The sequence below is a fragment of the Antrostomus carolinensis genome, unplaced genomic scaffold (assembly GCF_000700745.2).
Source record: "Antrostomus carolinensis isolate BGI_N321 unplaced genomic scaffold, ASM70074v2 scaffold1677, whole genome shotgun sequence".
NCBI classification, from domain to species: Eukaryota; Metazoa; Chordata; class Aves; order Caprimulgiformes; family Caprimulgidae; genus Antrostomus; species Antrostomus carolinensis.
In genome coordinates, this window is record NW_010325116.1 from 121,643 (window position 1) to 143,377 (window position 21,735).

Consider the following 21,735-nt stretch of genomic DNA (forward strand, 5'->3'; position numbering starts at 1 on the left):
GTATATAAAAGAGTAATGGAGTCATTACATATATTCTTTCCATCCTTTTACTGAAGTATCTTTCCACTGAACAGTATCTTGTTAAGCCAAGGAACTCTTACTTCACTTTTTACATAGTTAAACACCTTAAGTATATGAAAACAGATGATACTGACTCCACTGAAAATGTTATAGGTATTCTAGGGACTGATGAGTATTTGCATAGCTCATTTAGAAATGGAATTAAAATTTAGTCCTTGCATCCTCTTTAGGAAGAACTTGCTAATAAACCTGGTTTTCAATTTGTGCTTAGAGACAAATTGTAAAATATGAGCTTTGTAAGGTTCAAATTCAAAAAGTAAGGCCAAGTTTTCTAATGCATGATTTAATGAAAATGTTCCCATTGCCTTTAATAAGAAGATAATTTAGTCCTATGCTTGTAGAAAAAAATAAGTAGTAGCAATGAGCAAAACATATAATTGTATTAATTAGCATTATTAACATTTAGAATATGGGTGTTGCTGAGGCAAAGCTAACTCTGAAAATGTGTCCCTCTTGAAAGTGGTGGACAGCTTTTTCAATAATAGGTATTGATATTCATACTATAAAATATAATGAGTGTTGAAACTATTGCCTATAAGAATGAAGAAAAATACTACAAAGAGAATAGAATCACTACTATTGTTGTACTTACAATGATATTATTAAGGTTAACAAGTGCTGCCAATCTCTCACATAAGCAGGGTCCGTATGAGGTCCATCCCCTTGGTATGCTGAGGCCTGGGGAAGAGGCCCAAGCCAATAGTTGACCTCCAGATGGACCATGTAAAGATTATATTTACTATAATATTTATAATGCAACAGAAACCAGCAAATTTTTAGCAGCAATCAGCATATGTAATAATATTTGTAACCAGCCAGATACCAGTTGAGAAACATGTGGTTCAGACCAGAACTGAAATAGATGGTAAAACCAGACAGATATCAATTGAGAAATGTGGTTAAGAGCACAAGAATAGAAATACTCCTTTGGGTTCCTCTCCAAGCCCTGGCCAGGCTTTGGGTGGAATCCAATTTGGAGGATGATGTACCAGATGCTTACTCACAAAGAAAAGTGTAAGTCATCCTGACTTGCTGAGTTTGGTAACTGAGTATTATAAAGCTGGACCCCCATGCAGAGATTCTTTGGTAGCCTCATTTGCGGGTGGATGTACTACACAGGACTTCCCAATTACCGGGAGAGGTTCTCCAAACCATTGCTGCTCTGGGGCCCCCCAGTGACTGCGGGTCTGGATGATGGTAATGTACTGATAGGGCAATTGGTGATGTATCTTTCTTAATCACTATGGTTTGTGTAGTAATGATTAGATGCATTGCCTAACTTTGTGTTGTTGCTTAGCAACAACACAATATAATTAGCTTATTCTGTTAATACTGTATTATCTCCTTCTTATATTACCTGGAAATAGACAGTAAGATAAGCTTACTCTTTTGGTTGGTACTGGTGTCCTTTTTGTTGACCCCCATCAATTGGCAAAACACCCTTTTAGAGTTTATCACAGAATTTGACACAAATCAGTTGATGCATCAGGAGTTTCACAGTCAACCAATAACTGAACTGTAAATGATGATTCAAGTGTTTTGTAAAACTTTTTGCTGGGAAGAGCATGAGGTTGATACTTGTCAGAAGACCTCTCTATTAGGCAATCCCCAAGATCAGTGTATCTGATGTTGGTGATATCTAGATTCCTTTACCTCAATGAGATATGTGTGTTTCAATGCCCTTGTTTTTTACCTCTGCAGGAGTTTAGGTCTTATTTATGTTCTATAAATGGCTAATGTAAACCACATCAGAATAGCAGCTTCATACCCCCAAACTGTTATCTCTTAAATTTTATGACTTTGAATTTCCATCCATGTCCTAACTGTACCGTATCAAGCTGATGAATTTACAGGGGAAAAAGGAACTTTGCAAACCAATTTTTAATATATTTGTAATAAACAGGCTTTTGAACCTCCGCAGTGCTTTGACCATATGCTTTGGCTGAGGATTAGATATCTGATGATTTTGTCAATGCTTTGTTGCAGATGCCAGCAAAGATTAGCCTCAAGCTGCTACTTTTGCTGTAGCATTGCTGTTCAGTGCTCACCAGAAGCTGTGTGCCCTGAGAAGCAGGACTGGCCAGTCTGAGGGACTATTGTGCTAACTCAGGTGTATGGTTGCTAGGACTCTAGCAGGGCAATGTAGACCTATCACAAAATATACTAGTCTTTTGTCTCTGTGTGTCCTTGTCATTTAGGAAGTTTGTGTACCTGCAACATCCAATGACAGTATAGTGGAGGAATGTCTTTATTATATTGACCATCTTCTTCAGTAGATTTACAAGGTATTTGCTGAGCAGCTTGTTGCTATTCCTTGTTTTGTCTGCACAACGTCCGCTAGTGGCAACAGAAATTGCATGACTACATGAGAGACTAGGTAACTGTGAGTGAGATCACATTATCCTTGAGCAAAAACACTAGCTTTACAAAGTTAGCTAGGAGAATTACAATTGATAATTTTTGATCTGTCAATTGAGTTACGGAAAAATAACAGCTAACCCAAAATGAACAGAAAATTTTAGAAAAAATACAGAATTTTGGACTTCTGTCTTCTCTTGAGGATCTCAAAATTCATGAAGAGAGCTTTACAGTGTCCCTGTGAGAGGCATATCAGTGTTGTCCTTGTACAGTTGAGAAAGTGAGGCAGAGAGGGCTTGTGAATTATGTAATGTTTTTCAGGAAGGCTAAAGCAGATCCAGGAATAGAATCTAGTTGTCTGATTTCCAGAGTGATGCTTTAGTCCTGGGACCCCCTTTCTTCTTTGCATGGCTATTTATTGCAGTTCTGTCAGAAAGGCCGTTTCCATGTAAAATGGAATGTTATTTTTGCAGCTGTGGTGCCAGAGTATAGAACAACTAGACTAAGGTTTTTTTAAGCATATTGTTTATGAGACCAGCAAAGTCAACTTTACTCCACAAATTTTCACAGAATGTTCTGCCTGCAAAAGTAGATTTATAAATGCCAGGTTGTGTTCAAGTCATGCAGAAGTTCAAGGGAATTTAGTAAATATTGGAAATGGAAGAGCAACCTCAAGATTCAGTGTTTATGTTGGCAAAAGAATATTAATTTTGTTATATTATGTCCTCTTTTAGAGTGTGAATGTTAGGGAGGGATAGGAAATATAGAAAGACAGAAATGGAGGAATGTTTAGAGATGCTAAACAGGACTTTAGTGAATCTAATTTAACTGCTTGCAACCAGGATGATGATATGGTGATGATCCCTGCATGATGATATGGTGATGAATGGGTTGCATCTTCTGGAGACACAATCTGGACACAGCTTTCTGTTCTGTATTGATTTTTCTTGGAACACCATTTGATTAGGTTGGATGGATTGCTGTGTTGCTTATCCAGTAATAGGAAGTCCCTGCATGATGATATGGTGATGAATGGGTTTCATCATTTCCCTCTCCTTCTTTTACAAATTGCTGTTGTTTGTTTGTTTTTTTTTTTTTTTTTTTTTTCCCCTTTCTTGGTCAGCTATCCTACTTCTGCTTATTTTTGTGAGTTATTCTCCAGTTGTACCAGTGTCAAAGGCTACATTGCGACTAGCAGGTTGAGGGAGGTGATTCTGTCTCTCTACTCTGCTTTGGTGAGACCCCACCTGGAGAAAGGCTGAGAGAGCTGGGATTGTTCACTCTGGAGAAGAGAAGGCTCTGGAGACACCTTATTGTGACTTTTTGGTACTTTAAAGATGCTTATAAGAAAGATGAGGACAGAAATTTTAGTAGGATCCATTGTGATAGCACAAGGAGTAATGGTTTTAAACTAAAAGAAGGTAGATTTAGATTAGATATAAGGAAGAATTTCTTACACTGAGGATTATGAAACACTGGCACAGGTTGCCCAGAATGGTGGGAGATGCCCCCTCCCTGGAAACATTCAAGGTCAGGCTGGACAGGGCTCTGGGCAATCTGATCTAGTTGAAGATGATTCTGCTCACTGCAGGGATTGGACTAGATGACCTTGAAAGGTCCCTTCCAACCCAAACCATTCTATGATTCTTTGATACAGTGTTGAAACCCTTTGCAGATTCACCTGGAAACATATCTCCCATCTTAGATTTCCTTCTGAAAAAAATGCACTTTAACATAATAAGATAAATAAAATTAATATAATTAAGAAAGTTATGGCTTCACTTTTAAGCCAACTCATATTATATCCACTATAGATACACAAGATTTTTTTAGTCAATAATGTTTCAGTTTGCTTCATGGCCAAATTATTAGATGCTTCAGAAGACAAAAGAGGCTTTTTAACAGTTTCCTGGTTGTCACTGAGAGTCGTGGTAATGAATACTGTATGCAAAAAATGGCTGTTACACTCCTCTTCAACAGGAGTTATGCCAGAATTTAATCATGGGCATGAGGTCAAAAGGTTTCAATGTTTTATTTACTAAATTGCTCTTTAACAGTTCTGCAGCACAACTAGCAGCCAGTGCCTAGATCTCAGGAGAACACCACCTTTGTTGTTCACCAATACTGTAATATTTTCAGTTTGCAATACAGGGTGAGAGTTCTAATATGTTGTTATATTTATTTGCAAGGCATCCTCACTTGCCCACTGCAGAGGTTTCTGCTTTGTAGCTGGGTGACAGGTTTATTATGGCAACTTAGCCTATGTCCTGGCTACATTTGTGGTTACTTTCAGAGAGCTTTTTATCTGCTGCTGTAGTTCTTCTGTGAGTATTAGCAGCATATTTTTGATGTATATGATTTTATTGCAATTATGTTATAATTATACCTTCAGTTAGCAACTCTTCCTTTAACATACTGTTTTAATATAGGAAAGCCTATTACTCTGGCCATAAGTGTGACTCTATTCAGACTTTAGAGCACTAGCATATGTGTCATAATATCATCTTATGAGACTGAGTTGTGCCAGGCTTGCTTCAGGAATGAAAGGAAATTGTGATCAATTAGGGCTGCAAGACTCTCTTCTGTGATGATCCTCATGACCAAGAAAAGTCAGTGTTACATTAGCCTGTGCCATTGCCTAGGAAAACATTTCAACAAAAAAGTGAAAAGGATATGTCTCTAGTGCCTCTAACAGTGTTGATGGATAAAGGAAGAGTAACAGATGTCATCTACCTGGATTTATGCAAGGCATTTGACACTGTCCTGCATGATCCTTGCCTCTAAGTTGGAGAGACATGTACTGGATGGATGGATCAGTTGGTGGATAAAGAATTGGCTGGATGATCACACTCAAAGAGTTGCAATCAACAGCTCAATGTCCAAGTGGAGACTGGTGATGAGTGGTGTCCATCAGGGGTTTGTATTGGGACCGGTGTTGTTTACCATCTATGTTGGTGACATGGACAGTGGGATTAAGTGCACCCTCAGCAAGTTTGCTGATGACACCAAGCTGTGTGGTTTGGTCGATGTGCTGAAGGGGAAGGCATGCCATCCAGAGGGACCTTCACAGGTTTGAGAGGTGGGGCCGTCCTGCACCTGAGTTAGGGCAACCCCAAGCACAAATACAGGCTAGGCAGAGAATGGATCGCTAGCAGCCCTGAGGAGAAGGACTCAGGGATGCTGATGGACAAGAAGCTCAACATGAGCTGGCAATGTGCACTCACAGCCTGGAAGGCCAACTGTATCCTGGGCTGCATCAAGAAGCGTGGCCAGCAGGTCAAGGGAGATGATTCTGTTCCTGTACTCTGCTCTGGTGAGACTCCACCTGGAGTACTGCATTCAGTTCTGGGGCCCCTATCATAAGAAGGACATGGACCTACTGGAGCGAGTCCAAAGGAGGGCCACAAGGACAATCAGAGGGCTGTAGCACCTTTCCTATGAGGACAGGCTGAGAGAGTTGGGGCTATTCAGCATGGAGAAGAGAAGGCTTAGGGGAGACCTTCTAGGAGCCTTCCAATACCTGAAGGGGGCCTATAGGAAGACTGGGGATGGACTTTTTAGAAGGGGCAGGTAGTGATAGAACAAGGGGTAATGGCTTTAAACTGGAAGAGGGTAGATTTAGATTAGATATTAGGAAGAAATTCTTTACTGTGAGGGTGGTCAGACACTGGAACAGGTTGCCCCAGGGAGGTTGTGGCTGTCCCCTCCCTGGAAGTGTTCAAGGCCAGGTTGGATGAGGCTTTGAGCAACCTGGTCTAGTGGAAGGTGTCCCTGCTCACAGCAGGGGGGTTGGAACCACATGATCCCTTCCAACCCCAACCATTCTATGTGTCTACACATAGATAACATTTCCCAGCTCCACAGAGTAAAGGAACATTACCTTGTAGTCTTCCTCAGCAAAGAGCACTGAAGGGGAAAATCTCACTCTGGGGCAGACTTATTAATATTACCTTCAAGACCAGATGCAATGGATCTTCAAATACAAATCTTAGTTCATCCTTTTTGGTGATTTGGACTACTGGGGCAATGTTGGTGTTAATTGTCAGTTTTTTTGTTTGTTTGCTTTTTGTTTTCATGCTAAACAGTACAAAATTAGTATAATGGTATAATAAACAACCATTTGTTCTTTTTTTCTCTGTGATTTTTTTTGTATACTACGAGCTTTCAAAACATAATTGAAAATGAAAGTGGTTAACCTTGCTTTTGTGCCTAGGTTCCTGCCATCAGCATTGCTCAAAAAACTTTCACAGCCCAAAACAAAGTGGTTCTTATTTCAGGGCTGCAGTATTCAATGTGACATAGTCATGTTTTATTGTTTAAATTTGCTGCAGTGTGGCGTCAGCACTTACAGAAACAGTTAACCCTGACACCAATGCACATAAAAATAGAAGACAAAGAAAAAACTGGGCCATAGGAGACTGGTAAGTAGTAGGAATAGTTAATAGGGCTCTGCTGATGGCAACTGTGTGGACTGCAAAATACATTATTTCATGCAGCAATGACTGAAGGTACTTCTTGTTATGGTATTTATCCAGAAATCAAGATTTACATTATAACACTACAAACTGTATTCAGTCAAGAGATCTAAAAACAGACTGAATTGTTCAAGCACTTCAGTCACTTTAAATAATACAATACTGAAGTCAATAAAATTACGCTTGCAGACTACTTTGTATGCTTTTGGTCAATTGCTCTGACATTCATTGTATATTAGGGCTTCATCTTCTAAAAAACCCCATTACTCTGGGTTATGTTAGCTGCACATTTAGCTTACATGCCCAGTATAAGAACGATTGCTAAAAGACAACATTATGATTTGTTACTAAAATCAAGGATTTTTTTTTTTTTTTTTTTTTTTTTTTGTCGTTACAGATTAATCTCGGAGATCTTGGGCAGCTGTATAAAATCCGCATTGGTCATGACAACACTGGAAATGATCCCAGTTGGTACTTGAAGGAAGTCAGACTTGAAAGAGTAGTCCCTCTTTCTGATGAACAGATTTGTCTTTCCGTAGACTGCTGGCTTGCAGAAGACAAGGGTGAAGGTGATACATGGAGAGAAGTGGCAATAAGAAACTCTGCAAAGGAGCTTTTGCCATGTATGTGCTGAGTATTGCAGATCATGTGTTCACTGGACATATCCTTTGAGTATATGTGAGCTTTTCATATTTCTTTCAGGGCAGACTGCCCCAAAGCCAGCATAACCATGAAACAATCTCTTCCAGATACTTTGTAGTTCCATAGAAGTAGGAAGTTTTCATTTTACCCCACTCCTTTCCTCCCCAAAATCAGAATAAAACCTGTGACCAGGGCATCCTACCCCTATAAAATTCTTGATCTCTCAGGGTGCTCCTAAATCACTGGCAAATACTGCTCTTCAGAGCAAGATGTTTTGCAGGAAATCAAGGCATATCAAGGTATGTAATGTAATGTGACATCCAGTTCCTTTTAGCAAGCTTGATATCATCCTTTCTTGTGCTGCATAAAGTATTCTTTACCAGAAATCCATGATCTGAATCATCACACACATTTTCCAAATCAGACTCAAGTCACAGCTCTTCACATGGAAATTGTTAGCTGCAGGGTAGCACTTTGATACTTTAAAGTTTACCACAGACTTAATGCACTTTGTTCTCTTCAAGTGAAGCAGGAAATAGCCCATCATATAAAGTTATTATTTAAAAAGTCCTGGGCCTCTATGAAGGACTAGGGAGCCAGTATAATAATTTAGTATGATTGGGTTTTTTAATAAAATTCTCTTTACATTAATAGAATGGCAACAAAGCAGATGATAGAAAATACTGCCTGACAATGTAGGTCTTGATAGGTGCTATCATTCAGGCAAACTGCATTCAAAATGAAGCAGTGAATGTTGCAAGGAATTAGTGATTCAACATAAAAAAGGGACATCATGCACTTAGTGACAATCAGATATCAAACAAGTGAAAACTGATCTCTTATTACAGAGGCCAGAAGATGCTGAGAACACATATGTGCCAGTTCACACTTCCCCTCTGTTCTTTTTTTAAAAAAAATTAAAAAAATTATTCTGCATAGTATTTACTGACTTCAATAGATTTCAAAAACTCAAACTGATAAGGATGAACCAGGCCCTGTGATCATTAGCGTATACCACAGTACCATATGCCACAGAAAAATAGTGCAGAAGTCAATTAAGTTGTATGAACAATTAATTCAACATCAATGACTCAAATCTGCATTATGCAGTTTGAAATACCCATTTGTACAAAAACATTAATATTCTGGTAAGTGACCTCTGTTTATGTACTTGTATGTGAAAAAACAAGTCAGTTCTATTAAAGCCTGGGAATATGTTTAAAATAATACATTTATTTACTTTGTAATCATTATATCACTGCATCTTTCATGATTTTGCAGGAACATTATCTTTATTAAAATATATGTCTCAAGTGTGTAAGAAAAGATACTTTAGAAAGGATTTGGAAATTTCCTGAAATTGTAAGTTTTACAAATTAATTATTGATTTTAGGCACATTTAAATTGAACATCAATATAAACTCAGCAAGGCTTCCTAAGAATTTCCTATTTAGTTTATCAAGAACAACCAAATTAAGCACTGCCATTTGCATTTCCCATTTAAAAGTTGCTTACAAGTACCAGACAAACCACACCAAGTCACTTTCTCCAGCAGAACAAATTAGGTACTACTTTTTACTTAATGATAATCTGATATGATTCAGTAATTTTTATCCTGTACTTTCAAATCAATTCAATCTGGTATCTTCGAGTGGTATTAAATTTGCTTAACTATAAGTGATGTGCTGGGAACTTTAAACAAAATGAACAAATATAAATTAAGCTCAGAAGGCACTGGTTTTTTAACTGCTGTTCTTTAACACTTACTTTATTGCTCAACTTTTCCCTTAGAAGAAAGGATAATTTTTTCCCTTATCCTTTTTTTTCCTTTCTCCAGCCAAACTCTACTATGCACCCAATAGAGACCTAAAACATTGAAGCTCATTTTTCATTCCTCGTCTTTCTCTTTTCCAGCTTCTCTTCTTCAAATCCTTAGTTATTTCCTGATTCTGTCAGTTTTTCTTTACCTTTCTCTCTGAAATCCCTTCTTTTTTCATCCAAATTTCTTACCTTGGTAACCCCCCTTAGTTTTTCTGACTGTCCTTCAACTACTTCAAAAAGCTGATACTAATCTGATCTCCTACTCCAAGTGATGCTTTCAGTCTCTCCATCACACCAGTTTCAAATTCCGTATGTAACTCAAGTTTCTTATGCCTCCAATGTATGTCTGCCTTCCCTTTTCTTATTTTTTTCCCCTTTGACAAGGCTTTTAGGTCTGTGGCTCCTTTTTCTCTTCCTATTCCATCTTGTCTTTTGCTTTTCCAGCCCTGAAGATTTAAAAAACCTAATCTCATCTGTCTTTGAAGTTGTCCCTGATTTGAGCATGCTGTTGAACCAGATGATCCCTGGAGATCTGCTATAACCTGGATTTTTAATGATTCTTCTACCCTGTCTCACTTTTTTCTAGTAGCTCCAGATATTTGTAGTTTACCAAACTTTACAAGAGTTGGATTGTTTATTTATTGCTCTTTTGATTTGGTTTCATCGCCTAGTTATGTTGTGATGCACAAAATCAAAGAAAAATTGTTCAACTATTTTCAAAGTGATAGGTATTGGAAATTAGTGATCATGTCCTGAACAGACCACCATACACACACACGCACACTTGTCTCACCCTTAGAGACACACATATACCTCAGCAGGTCTCAACCCTAGAGACATCCATACCACATGGTGTCTCTGACAGCTGCCCAGGAGTCCCTTGCTCTCTCCAACAGTCAGTTGCTTATGTGGTCTCACCATGTTAGAGACATGGGCATTTCACCCCAGTCCCGCTCTAGTCACTGGCAATTTTACTCCCTCCAGTCTTTCCAGTTGCTGTCATGCAGAACACCAGCTGGGTCCCAGTTCAGTGGCTGGCACTCAGACCCTGTACCCACAGATGCATACACACATAGAGAACAGAGTCCTTTACTCAGGAAAAGAGTTAGAAAGCAAATTAATGAGAAGACAGGACAGACTGCACTGGTCAAGTGCAGGACGCAGCCAGACAACCGTACTAACCAGCAGACTGTTAATTTTGTCCAGTGCTTTTGATCCCCTGATTTCTCTGTTTTCCCACACTTGTTCCTCCCCAAATCACCTAGATACATCCCTTTCCCTGCCTTTGGTTCCTCCACTAAATGTCCCATAATAAGTCCTGTGCAATTCCAAAATGCTCTTCCCCTTTGTCCCACATTGTGTTCCACACCTCTAGGCGGAAAACCCCAGCAGTCCAATAGATACTCCAGGATTGACTCATCATGATGAGTTTCAAACCTGGACACTGAGATTGTCCTGGGACAGCCCTTGCAAGGGCTGGGAGAGGGTGTCCTTTCCTCTGAATCCTTGATATGGGTTCTCACTTGCCATTGTGCCCCTGTGCTTGTGGAGATGGACTGATGGCTCCTGAGATGAGCCTGGATGAAGGCAGAGAAGGGTGTTATTTAGGCTCCCCCCACCCATGTCTGTCTCTGCTCCTTTGTGAGTGTGCAGAAGGCATTTATCGCACAACTAAAAATAGATTGTCTTCAGATATGAGTTTTTATCTAAAGGGGTGCATGATCCAAGAAGTGTTGAGTTTTCTTACTCTTCTGTTTCAATGAATGTAAATTTAAAATGAGAATGTAAGTAGTGAATTCTGCCCTGTTCTTGTCCACATAATTGAAAGAATAACTGTACTGACTTGAGGTAAAAGACAAATATTGAGGCTGAAGACAGAAAAATTCCAGCTCAAAAATTTAGATTTCTTTTCCACTTGGAGAAATATGCAGTCAAATACAGAAAGGTTAGAATAAGCCCACTGTCTGAAATAGTGCAAAAGATGACCAAAGCATTATCTCTACAAAATCTGCATTCCTGTTTAATCACTCAGGATGCACCAACTACTTAAGTATATAGTCAAGCTTCTCTTTCTTATGGTAAAATTGATTAGTGAGTGTGTTTTTTCAAAGATTATAATTTTCTTATATGTTAAGGAGAATATTCCTGTATATTTTTTTAGAACATTGCTGCAAATAGCAGGAGTAAATGCAAGTGGAGATTAGAAAGCCTGAGAACTGCAATTCTAATTGAAATATCTTCACCTGATAGTGTTTTTATATTTATGTCTTCTGAAATAATATATGCACCACTTCTGAGGAAGATAGTACCTCTTAACCACTATCAGCCATTAAGAAATCGTTCCCTTTTAGCCTTAATGCTGCACCAGTCTGTATCTTTACTCTTATTGTGGCAAAATGCCAAACACTATTTCCGCAAACAGGATAGTAAATATCAAATGATAAAATCACGTGACAGAGATTCAATCTTGCAGTTTAACAAATAGAGCCAGAATGACTATTTCATTGAAGCAGGCGCATCATATGGAAAAAAGGCAGAAACTGGAGCAGTGCTGTATAATACTGTTCTAATATCTTGGATTTCTATCATTAAGGGAGGACTGAATAGAAACAGTTTAACAATTTTAGTGTGGTATATCATTTACCATCTTTGTGTTTTGTGTTCTTTGGCTAATTTGTCTGTTTACACTAGCGGCCTGATGGGAGTGGATTTTCACAGTGAAGTGGTCGGTGCTAAAAATCCAGTGAGTGAAGGGTCCAATGTCCTCATTATGTGTGTTTAGGAGGAAGTTATTCTGGGCTTTTTCTAGTCTGTTCCCATAGATTGACTGCCAATTTGTGGCAAGATCATCGTCATTGTGTTCCTGGAACATATTCTCTGGTTTAGTTTCATTCAAAAAGAATCTTTTTTTTTTTTTTTTTTTTTTTCCCCCCTCTAAAACTACTCCATGCTGCAAACCAGAAAGAATAAGGAGGGCCAACCAGGGGCTTCAGTTTCTTGATTCAAACTAGTGTGCTGTTGTAGGCACACTAGTGTCATTAGGCTCAGACAGCTATAACGCGGAGGAAGTTTATCTAATGTACTTAGGGTAATAAGTGATAAGTACATTTATCTTTAATTCATCTGCTCTTAACTAGAATTCTAAACAACGTTAATTCTAAACAATGACTGTACTTTTTTTTAGTAGAATTTGAAAAGAACTGAAAATGGGACAGTAGTTTATACTGTCAGCAGAAAAAGACCAATATTTCTTCAGTGAAAACTTTCATCTTCTTATTCTGACCAATAAATTATTATTTAATTCTATTAAGATAATTTTCTTCTTCTCCCAAAACATATCAAAATATTAACTTAGTCTTTAACGCAAAGCAACGTGCAATGCTTGCTTCCAGGTTGTATTTTCCAAAGGAAAACATCATAAGTCACTGAATTCTGTACATTACATGTCTGTCTTTCATGGAGCCTTTTTGAAGGTCCCTGCCTCTGACTGAAAACATTTTACCTCTCTCTTTTCAACTTTTTTATCCACACATCCACGTCCCAGAGTTTTCTGTTTGATTATAGAGCTTACCTAAAGTTGCTCTGTTAGCAATTTGAAGATTTCAATCAGTTATTTTCTGAAAGGTTGTTTTCTTTTTTAGTGAGTGCTAGCTGAGATTTTTTCCTGCTATTTTGTATTAATTAATCCTCTTATAGACTTTATCAAAGTTATTGTCTTTTTCAAGACATTTCTTCTATTACTTTGATGTGCCCCACATTAGACGGATGGCTAGGTGTGAGTCTAACAGGTCCCTCATAGGGCTGAAACAATATTCCCTGACTGCTGTTCAGTGATTGGTTTTATGACCTTTTCAACTTTTTTTCTTTTTTTTTGCCTATGGACCTACCTCTCTGCTTTGTCACCACAGTTTTCAGCTGGTGTAGTTTCACCAAATCAGCATATAGTGAAATGAAATTGCTTCTACAGATTAGAGGATTGGGCCATAGAGTTCCAATTCTGAGTTTTGGGATGGCTTTTTCTTCTTGCTGTGAAGCAGGTCGCCGTTTCACATGTGGCAGCAGTGAGGGCCTTAGAGTAGGTCAGTTTCTCAAAGGAAATTAAACCTGAGTCACAGAGGCTGAACATATTTTCTAGTCTTTTTATTTTACTCTATACACAAACCCCTGTGTTTTGTGAACAATATACAGAAAGCTACAAACAGGCAAATTTCACACATGGTGAGTCTTTCTGTCTCAGCAGTACATTCAACTAATAGGTTTGTTTTCCAGATTTGGTTGTATCTGTCCCCTGTGCTCATCAAACTAGTGGTGCACCTTGTCTTTATCTGTTACAGAGAAGTATCATCCTTCTTGGTTTTATTTTTAAGCGATCTGTAGCACAGGAGCCATTAAGACCAGCACCTTGTGTAGCTGTTTTGCAATCTAGAGGAACTGCTTGAAAAAATTGCATCCGCTCAAGCTGATCTGTGCCTAGATTTCCATTTATACAGAAAAGGCTTAATCTCCACAATCTGTTTAGTAAATGTTGACATGAATGTCCAAGTATTTCTCTGTAGTGGCAAGTTCTAAGTAGGTGCGTACAGCATGTTTTGGTTTTTATTTGCTTAATTCTTTTGTGTTTTCTATAAAATCCATTGTAAAATTATACTCAAGCTAAGGGAAGTGGATGTTTCATTTGTTATACTAATATAGTAGCCCGTATTGTTAATTTGCACAAAAATTTTAAGCACAAACTGATCTTTTTGTTAAGAAGGTTCCTTTATAAATAATGCAGATTGTATAGCCTAAAAAAATGCCAGCCCTGACGTTTTCCAGATGGTGAGAGATACGTAGACACAAAGAGCGATGGAAAATATTTTCCAGTTCTTTACATTTCAACGTGTGCAGGTTTTCTACTTCAGACTGATTTATTTAGGCTAGTAGCAACAGAAAGCTGTATTTGATTAGACCATTATCATCTCTGTGGTTACCACAGAGATGCACAGTGCTACAAAAGGTACTGACATTTATTTATCTGTTAATTTCTTTGTGTTGTGTTATAATTATCTCTTATTCTGTTCTGGTGTGTCCTGTACTTATTCTATTTGGTTTGGTCTTCCTCCAGAAATGAAAGAACTTGTTGATATTTTCTTCTTGTAATAATTTATTGTTAAAGGGCTTCTTAAAAAAACCCCTTGGATATGCTTTAAAATTGAGCTTGTAGTTACTTAAATTTTGCAGTTTTCATTGTGGAAGTTACTCCTAGGCGCAAGTAATACAGATACCAATCTCTGTATACAAACAATCATAACATCAACAGTCTACACTCTTTTCTTAGCTCCCACAGATGTTTTGCTTTTTCAAAACTGGGAAGGTAAATAAGAATGTAAAAGTGTGTAGAAGACTTCATGCTGATATGTCCCTGTTTTACCAGTGCCCAGTGTCATGTTTTCTTTTGGAAATATAATCTCTCTCCTGCCACACTCTGAAGGAATTTGCCCCTTCATGATCAGTCTGGCTCTTTGCTTCGTTTCACATTTCCTTTCACAGTTTGCTCTCAGCCCTTATCCTCTGTCTTTTGAACAATTTCTGTTTGTCTTACACTCTCCTGTTGCTAATCTGCACACAGTTATGATTATACTGAGTTATGACACAAAATGTCATTTGGATATATAGCTTAATTATGCTAATTATCAGATCCATTTATCTTTGTCACTTGCCATCCATATCTACTGTTCATTTTAACATGATGTTTTTATGTTAAAAATCTTGAAACTAATTTTTATAAGGACCTGCCAAGTTTTTGGAGATGTGTGTGTATTATTGAGATAAATTTTATGGCACAGGCTAAGTGTTGGTACACTAATGCATGGATGTGAGAGCTGCAGTGAATGCTTGGAGTTACAGAAAATAATAAAACTGATTAAGGGACACAACTCCTGGTTTGAGTCACAGCTGTAACAGTAAGAAAGAGTTGGAGACACTGCCTTTGCCAGGATAATTTGATACGGGTTAAAAGAAATATTTTAATTTGTTTAAGCATACAGTCTATCCATCATAATTTTCTTCCTATCTTTCAATATATGTGGGACTATATTTTCCCTTAAGTATCTGCAGTATTATTTTACTACCTGTTTAGCTTCTCCACTGGGAACCAGAGATTGCTGTTCTTCAGTGATGGTGGATGACATGATGTTTGAGTTTTATAAGCTGCCTTGTGATCAAGTGAATTAAAAATTTAAGAAAATGTCATCAGGTTCTAGATATCTGGTGGCATAAGCATAATAGTATTTTAATTAGTTTTTGTAGAATATCGTCCAGTTTAAAGCATTTTGTTATAATTTTCTGTTTTCATCCTAGTTACTTCTTAAAAGTAGTGTTTAATTGTGTTTGTTAGGGTTTCTGCTACCTTGCTTCACTCCCAAGAACTATTAAAATTACCCATTAGTGAAACAATAATCTCCTCTGTGATCTACTATATAGCAGCAGAAATGGCCAGCTGTGATTAGAATAGAAACACTGCAAGGAAAAATTGCTATTAAAATGTAAACAGGAAAACTTTTTTTTAAAGTTGTAATAACAAAAACTGAAATGAAATGTAATAGTATGTCATTACTGCAAATAATTTTTTTCAAAAGAAGTTTGCAAGTCTGGATAATTATAAAGGTAATATTAGTGTGGTGCAAAATATGTTAATACAGTAATTCTGAATTATATTCCAGAATTCTTTGAAAATAAGTGCATACTTTTTGTGTGTAAGACTTTGGTCTAGACTAGAAGGAGAGGAACTAGAAAGTTGTAAATATATTTTAACTGTCAGCTGTTTTTAACAGTGTTAGCATCCACTAGTGATAAATGTTGAAACTTTCAAAAACAAGCTGAGTGTACACTTTTTTTAGATGAGGGAGCCCATTCATCTGCTTGCCCGCTGTTGTATGTGAGGTGAAAATCTAAAAACCCTAGGATTTGTGATTGCTATTCTCCTTTTAAGATGAAACGAAGGTTAGCCACCCAGAGCATGTTTTGCACAAATCTGGAGGTTGAAAATGCCTTCCTTGGTAACAGTGAAATATAGCTATTGTTTGAGACCATGAATAGGCACAGTTAGGTAGTCTCCAAATAACTTGCCAAGAAAGACTTTGCAAATTAGATCCTGAAATCATGAATACTCAACAGGGAGTGAGAGAAGAAAATGGAGCACTATGGAACACTTGCTTGATGGGTTGCTTTACTGAGCAATGCACAGCAATACTCAGCATAGTATTTTTTTAAGCTTAGTATTTTCATATATTTGTGCAGAGAGTTACAAGATTTGAACCTGGGAGTGACATATGCATGGATAGCTCTCTCTATTCCCAAATTTGAAAGTCTTCTGGCAAAATTTTTTTGGGAAAGCTTTTGGATCATGTGCAAACTACAAATATAATCTCAAGCTTTTTCTTCTTCTAGTGTTGGTGTATGAGGTCCATGTATACACGGGTGCTAAACTCGGTGCTGAAACAGATTCTAATGTTTATATCAACCTCATTGGGACAAGAGGAGATACTGGCAAAAGAAAGCTGCATAGATCTAAGAATAATAATGTAAAATTTCGACATGGACAGGTGAAGTAAAAACAGTGCTACTTCTGAACAATGAGTAAACTATGGCTAGCAAACTGTTTCTTCAACAAGTGTAAATATTTTTTTATTTACAAGTTTTATTCAAGCAGTTTGCCATTTTCTCACACGTTTTCTTTATTCAAAATTACATACAGAGTTACATCATATGAATAATTTTTATCTGCTGAATCAATCATTTACCGAGAGCATTGCATAGTAGAATTTGAGTACTCTTGGTTATTTATATTGCACACATGGTAACAGTAACATTTTTGTTCTCCTGAACAGATCACTGTGAGTTTTAGAATAAAGTTCTAAATCCTTATTCCCAGGTACGTTTTCCCATCTTGATGAGGCAGATAGGGCTAGAAAATGTAATACAGAGATGACCAGATAATTCTTTAAAACTGATCCTTGTGTCATACCAAAGGAATCAAGTATGGAGTAATTTTAAGGTGTTATTCACCTTAGAAAGTTTTAAAAGATCCTCACTGGCTGGCCAGGGCCAATATAAGACACCTATATTCATTTTGCAGGAAAAAGAGGGAAAAAATAAACTATTCTATACTGTTAAAGTCAAAGCAACAGCTGTGTTCAAGCCCTTTATAATTTTCCTTGTATGGTTCCACAGATGGATATTTTCTGCATAAAGGCTGTCTCACTGGGAGACTTGGACAAAGTTCTGATTAGCCATGATGGAGCTGGTCCAGGTAGGATTTAGCTTCCTAGAGACCAATCTGTTTTCAAGTCCTTTTTAAACACAATGCACTTTATTTATATTGCATGCTTCATACAAAATGTGACAGAAGGTCTTGCAGTGATAAAAGTCTCCCCACAGACTGGTCACTGTGATGAGACAATGAAAAACAGTGGTAATGGATAGTAAAAAGGACACAAGTTTAATGTCAAATATTGTCATTCCACTCTTTGTGGAAAAAAAAGTTTATTTATAAGAAAGCACTATTTATTTTCATATAAAAACTTGTGAAATTGTTGCTCACACAGGTAAAACAATCCTTCATTAGACAGACTGAAGATTGACCAGAACAGAATTAAAGACATTCAACACCTATTTCACTACTACATGAATTTTGAGTACCTATAACATAATTTCCTTACTGCTTTGAGCAACAGTAGAAGATTTCTTTACTTATTTAATCTGTGCAAGTCAATGTGGAGCTGCTTCAGTGAGCAACATTGCATTCAGCTTGTAGGTTTTTCAGAAAAAAAAAGAGATAATTTTGTGATGAGACAAATTTTTGATACAGGCCTTTGAGCTGTACATCTCTGAAATGATGTAAATGAAGAGAAAGCTAGCATTAAAAAGCACTGAAGATTTAAATACCGTAAATATGTTTGCAGATTAGTGGCTATGAAGAAGTCAAGTGAAGAGAAGGATTTTTAAAGTAGTTCAGGACCACACTGATACTAGATGAGAAAAGCACTTTTACCCTACTCTGTTCTGAAATGGCCTCAAGCAACACCCATCTTGCTGACTGTCTGTACTATCTAAGGCTCTGAGCAGACTTGTGACTATTACAGAAATAGGTTTATTAGTGCAGGCTTGGTAAGGGATATAAACTTGATTCTTGTATCTTTGTAGCTCTATAGAGGTTGCTGCCTTCGGCAATATGGATGATTGTATATCTGAGAGTTTCACATCCTCGTAGGCCAAGGTGTAACACAGAAGACCGTGTGGTGGAACCTACCTTCACTCTCGTACCATGCCCTTTTCCTTCATTTCTCCTTTAATAGGCAGCGTAGACATATCACACAATAAGCATTACAAATCTGCAACCAGACTCAGCTACCTTAACTTGTTCTTTGACAACAGATTTCAAAATCTATGTTTTGGAGGATTGTTTGAACAGGACAATGGATTGAATTCTAGGTATAACAAAATTTATGCCTCGGGAATTAAAATGATTTTTTAATTGTACTCAGCACAGACAGATCTCACAGACCTCTTTTGAACTGTATCCAAAACTAGGTCCAGATAAGCCTGGCCTGAGGTGACCAGGGGGCTTGGGAGGTGGAAAAGGATGGTGAGTCAGGAGAGAAGCCATGTAGATAACCAGTCTTTTGGGGATTGAGAGGCAGGAAAGAGGGTTCCTTTAAACATGGAGTTGCCTTTTTTCTAATCATATCAGTTGCCTGAGTGATAGGGCAGAAGGTCTCTAGCCTTGATTTGGAGTCTATCTTGAAAGGATCATGAAACATATGCTTTCTTTGGGGCTTCTGGACTGCAAGGCATAAATCTTCTACAGCCACCAAGAATGAGGAAAGAAAAGGAATTTTGTCGTAGACAGCAGGGGTTTGGCATTGGTCTCATCCACAGAAATTTTCCATAGATATCTGTACATCTACAAAAGCAGTGCCTTTCATCTTTTTTGGCCTGTTTCAAAGTGACCTGCCTGATTGCTGGTGAATCTTGGCCAGGCTAGTGGGCTCCTTCCAGTGAAAGAGCATCTGAGGTATAGAATGGTGACAGAAGAAGCTTGCAGAGTGTCCTAATGTGCCCTCAGCCTGGAGTCTTGAAGGGGAAATGCCATTCTGCTCCATGCACTGCCCAGGCAAGCCCTCCCTATGGGAGAGAGACCTCTGCCTTCTAGGGACTTTGAGCCTCATATGCCGCCAGGGATGCAGAGCCTGAGAATAAATAGGACAGTTATCTGCTTCTGACCAAAACATCCCTCATGTTGTTTTGCTACAATGTGTTGATAAATAATGGTATGAATCAGACAAAACCTTGTAAGTGATATGACAAGTTGTGAGTGGTGCAGACACAGTGAGATCATGACATTTTAAAAGGGTGTCACAGGAGAACTGTACCAGTCACTAGGATTGTTATGGGAAGTGATCTAAGAGATCACTATCAGTAGCCCAATAGAAGTGAGGCTGAACAGCTCCATGGCCTCCAGTCCCACTAGTAGCAAGGCTGAGTATGTATTCCAAGTAGGCACACATACAAACACATTTATAAAAATCGGTTAGGTATGCACATGGCCAACCACGCTGATTAACACAGACAGGAACTCAGCACTCACACAAAGATAAAGAGCACCAATGGCCTTATCCTTTTGCCCTCCCCAGCTGATCAGAACAACAGTCCATCAGTGACAAATATATACATACATACGTTCTGTATGGATCTATAAGGCCTCCAGTAGCTGGCATTAGACACTAAGTCTATCCAGTTATTGGCCCTGGGCCCTTGGATCCTCAGTTTTCCCAGTTACTGACACTTAGACATCTAAAGAACCTCCAAGGCTCCAGCCCCTATCCATTTGCAAATACAGTAGTAGTCATAATCATTTGTTGATTAATATGGTTATATATACAATAACAACTTCAGCTTTCACACAGATCTGTTAACTGCATAAACAGGTTTGTCCCACCATCCTTATACCTGATCACAAGGAATCAAAAGATGCAGGCTGGGATGTGAATGGTGTTGGCAGTTCACAAATGTATATGTATACTTGTCTCCAAGGAAAAAAAAGCCCACTCCTCTTAAAATTAAAACAGAGCAAGGAAGAGATGAATTAACATAGTACCTCTTGTAAGAGACACAGAATAATAAAACTTCCAATCTGTTAATATATCTTATCTACTTAGTGGAGCTCTGTGTTAATATTACCTGTGTTTTTGCTGGAAAAATATAATCTGGGCTTTTTCTTTAAATTTATTTTTAAACCCCTGCATTATTTCACATGATAAACTTTGTCATTTCAACACAGGCAATGGATGGTTCCTGGATAAGATTGTCATCAAACAGAAAGAAGGAAAGGAAGCTCAGGAGATTGTATTTCCTTGTAATAGGTATGCCATTCATGTAGAAAAATAATTTGTTACACTGCCAGCAACCTAAGGAAAAAATTGCAGAACAGGCATGTGCACACAACCTAGATATATGAGCAATGCTCGAGTTTTTCAACATACAAGAGATGCAAAATTTTGCCATTGAAGACAAAGAACAACGTTGCTGTATTGGTATGGGAGGGAGTCATAGCCTAATGTCCAAAATCACGTTGCATAGAAAAAAGGTACATTAATCTTTCTTTTACCTAAATTATAGGGAGATCACATGAAAATAAATAAGCTTTCAGTTCTCAGTCTTTTAAAAAGTACAATGTGTAAAGATCTAGTGGTACTGATTTTGGTCAGATTCTCTTTCTCAGTCACTGAAAACCTTATATACATCCAAAGATGGCTGTATATAAGGACATATATGTACATATATCTTTGGAAAGACCTTTAACTTTTCTTCTAAAGGAGAGCCACAATAGTTCCTTTCATTTAGTAAAACTCTACTTGTCTGTCTTACTAGGTCTAGAATTTTACTGCCATGGGCAAAATTGGAAAATGCTTGACTGTCTCAGTTCTAACAATTATGAAACAGACTATTTTTCCAATTTTTTTTATTACCTGAGGCAACAGCAACCTGAATTTTTACCAGTCATTGAGTTAAATCATATGGATATAACACAAAAAAATTATAAGATAAGGATTTATGTGTGTTATTTCTATTTTAGTATATTTAATACAACAGAAATAATTTGAAGAACTGTAATTTAGATCCAGCTAATTATATTCTGTGATATGTGGTTTCCCGAATTTATGAGTTTGGGTTATGTGGCTGAAATGGTTTCCATGTTTTTTTGTGAACTGCGTCTTAAACTCTTGAAAATTTTTGTGGGTTCAGTAAAGACAGCTCTTCCTCTGTAGGAAGCCTACTTGTTTACAAAAAACCCCCTAGGGTTTCAGTTTACAAGGTC

The 21,735-nt window shown here is 37.7% G+C and overlaps 1 protein-coding gene across 1 annotated transcript in view; it reads left to right on the top strand.

Moving 5' to 3' along the window:
* The window catches only part of LOC114818710 (lipoxygenase homology domain-containing protein 1), a gene marked incomplete at its 3' end in the record, with an annotated part of 103,062 nt that overhangs the window by 30,802 nt on the left and 50,525 nt on the right, over positions 1 to 21,735 (top strand). The window contains exons 9-12 of the mRNA XM_029085727.1: positions 7,312 to 7,537; positions 16,806 to 16,960; positions 17,589 to 17,667; positions 20,698 to 20,779. Of these exons, the coding sequence (XP_028941560.1) occupies positions 7,312 to 7,537; positions 16,806 to 16,960; positions 17,589 to 17,667; positions 20,698 to 20,779 (542 nt within the window). The remainder of the gene's footprint in view (positions 1 to 7,311; positions 7,538 to 16,805; positions 16,961 to 17,588; positions 17,668 to 20,697; positions 20,780 to 21,735) is intronic.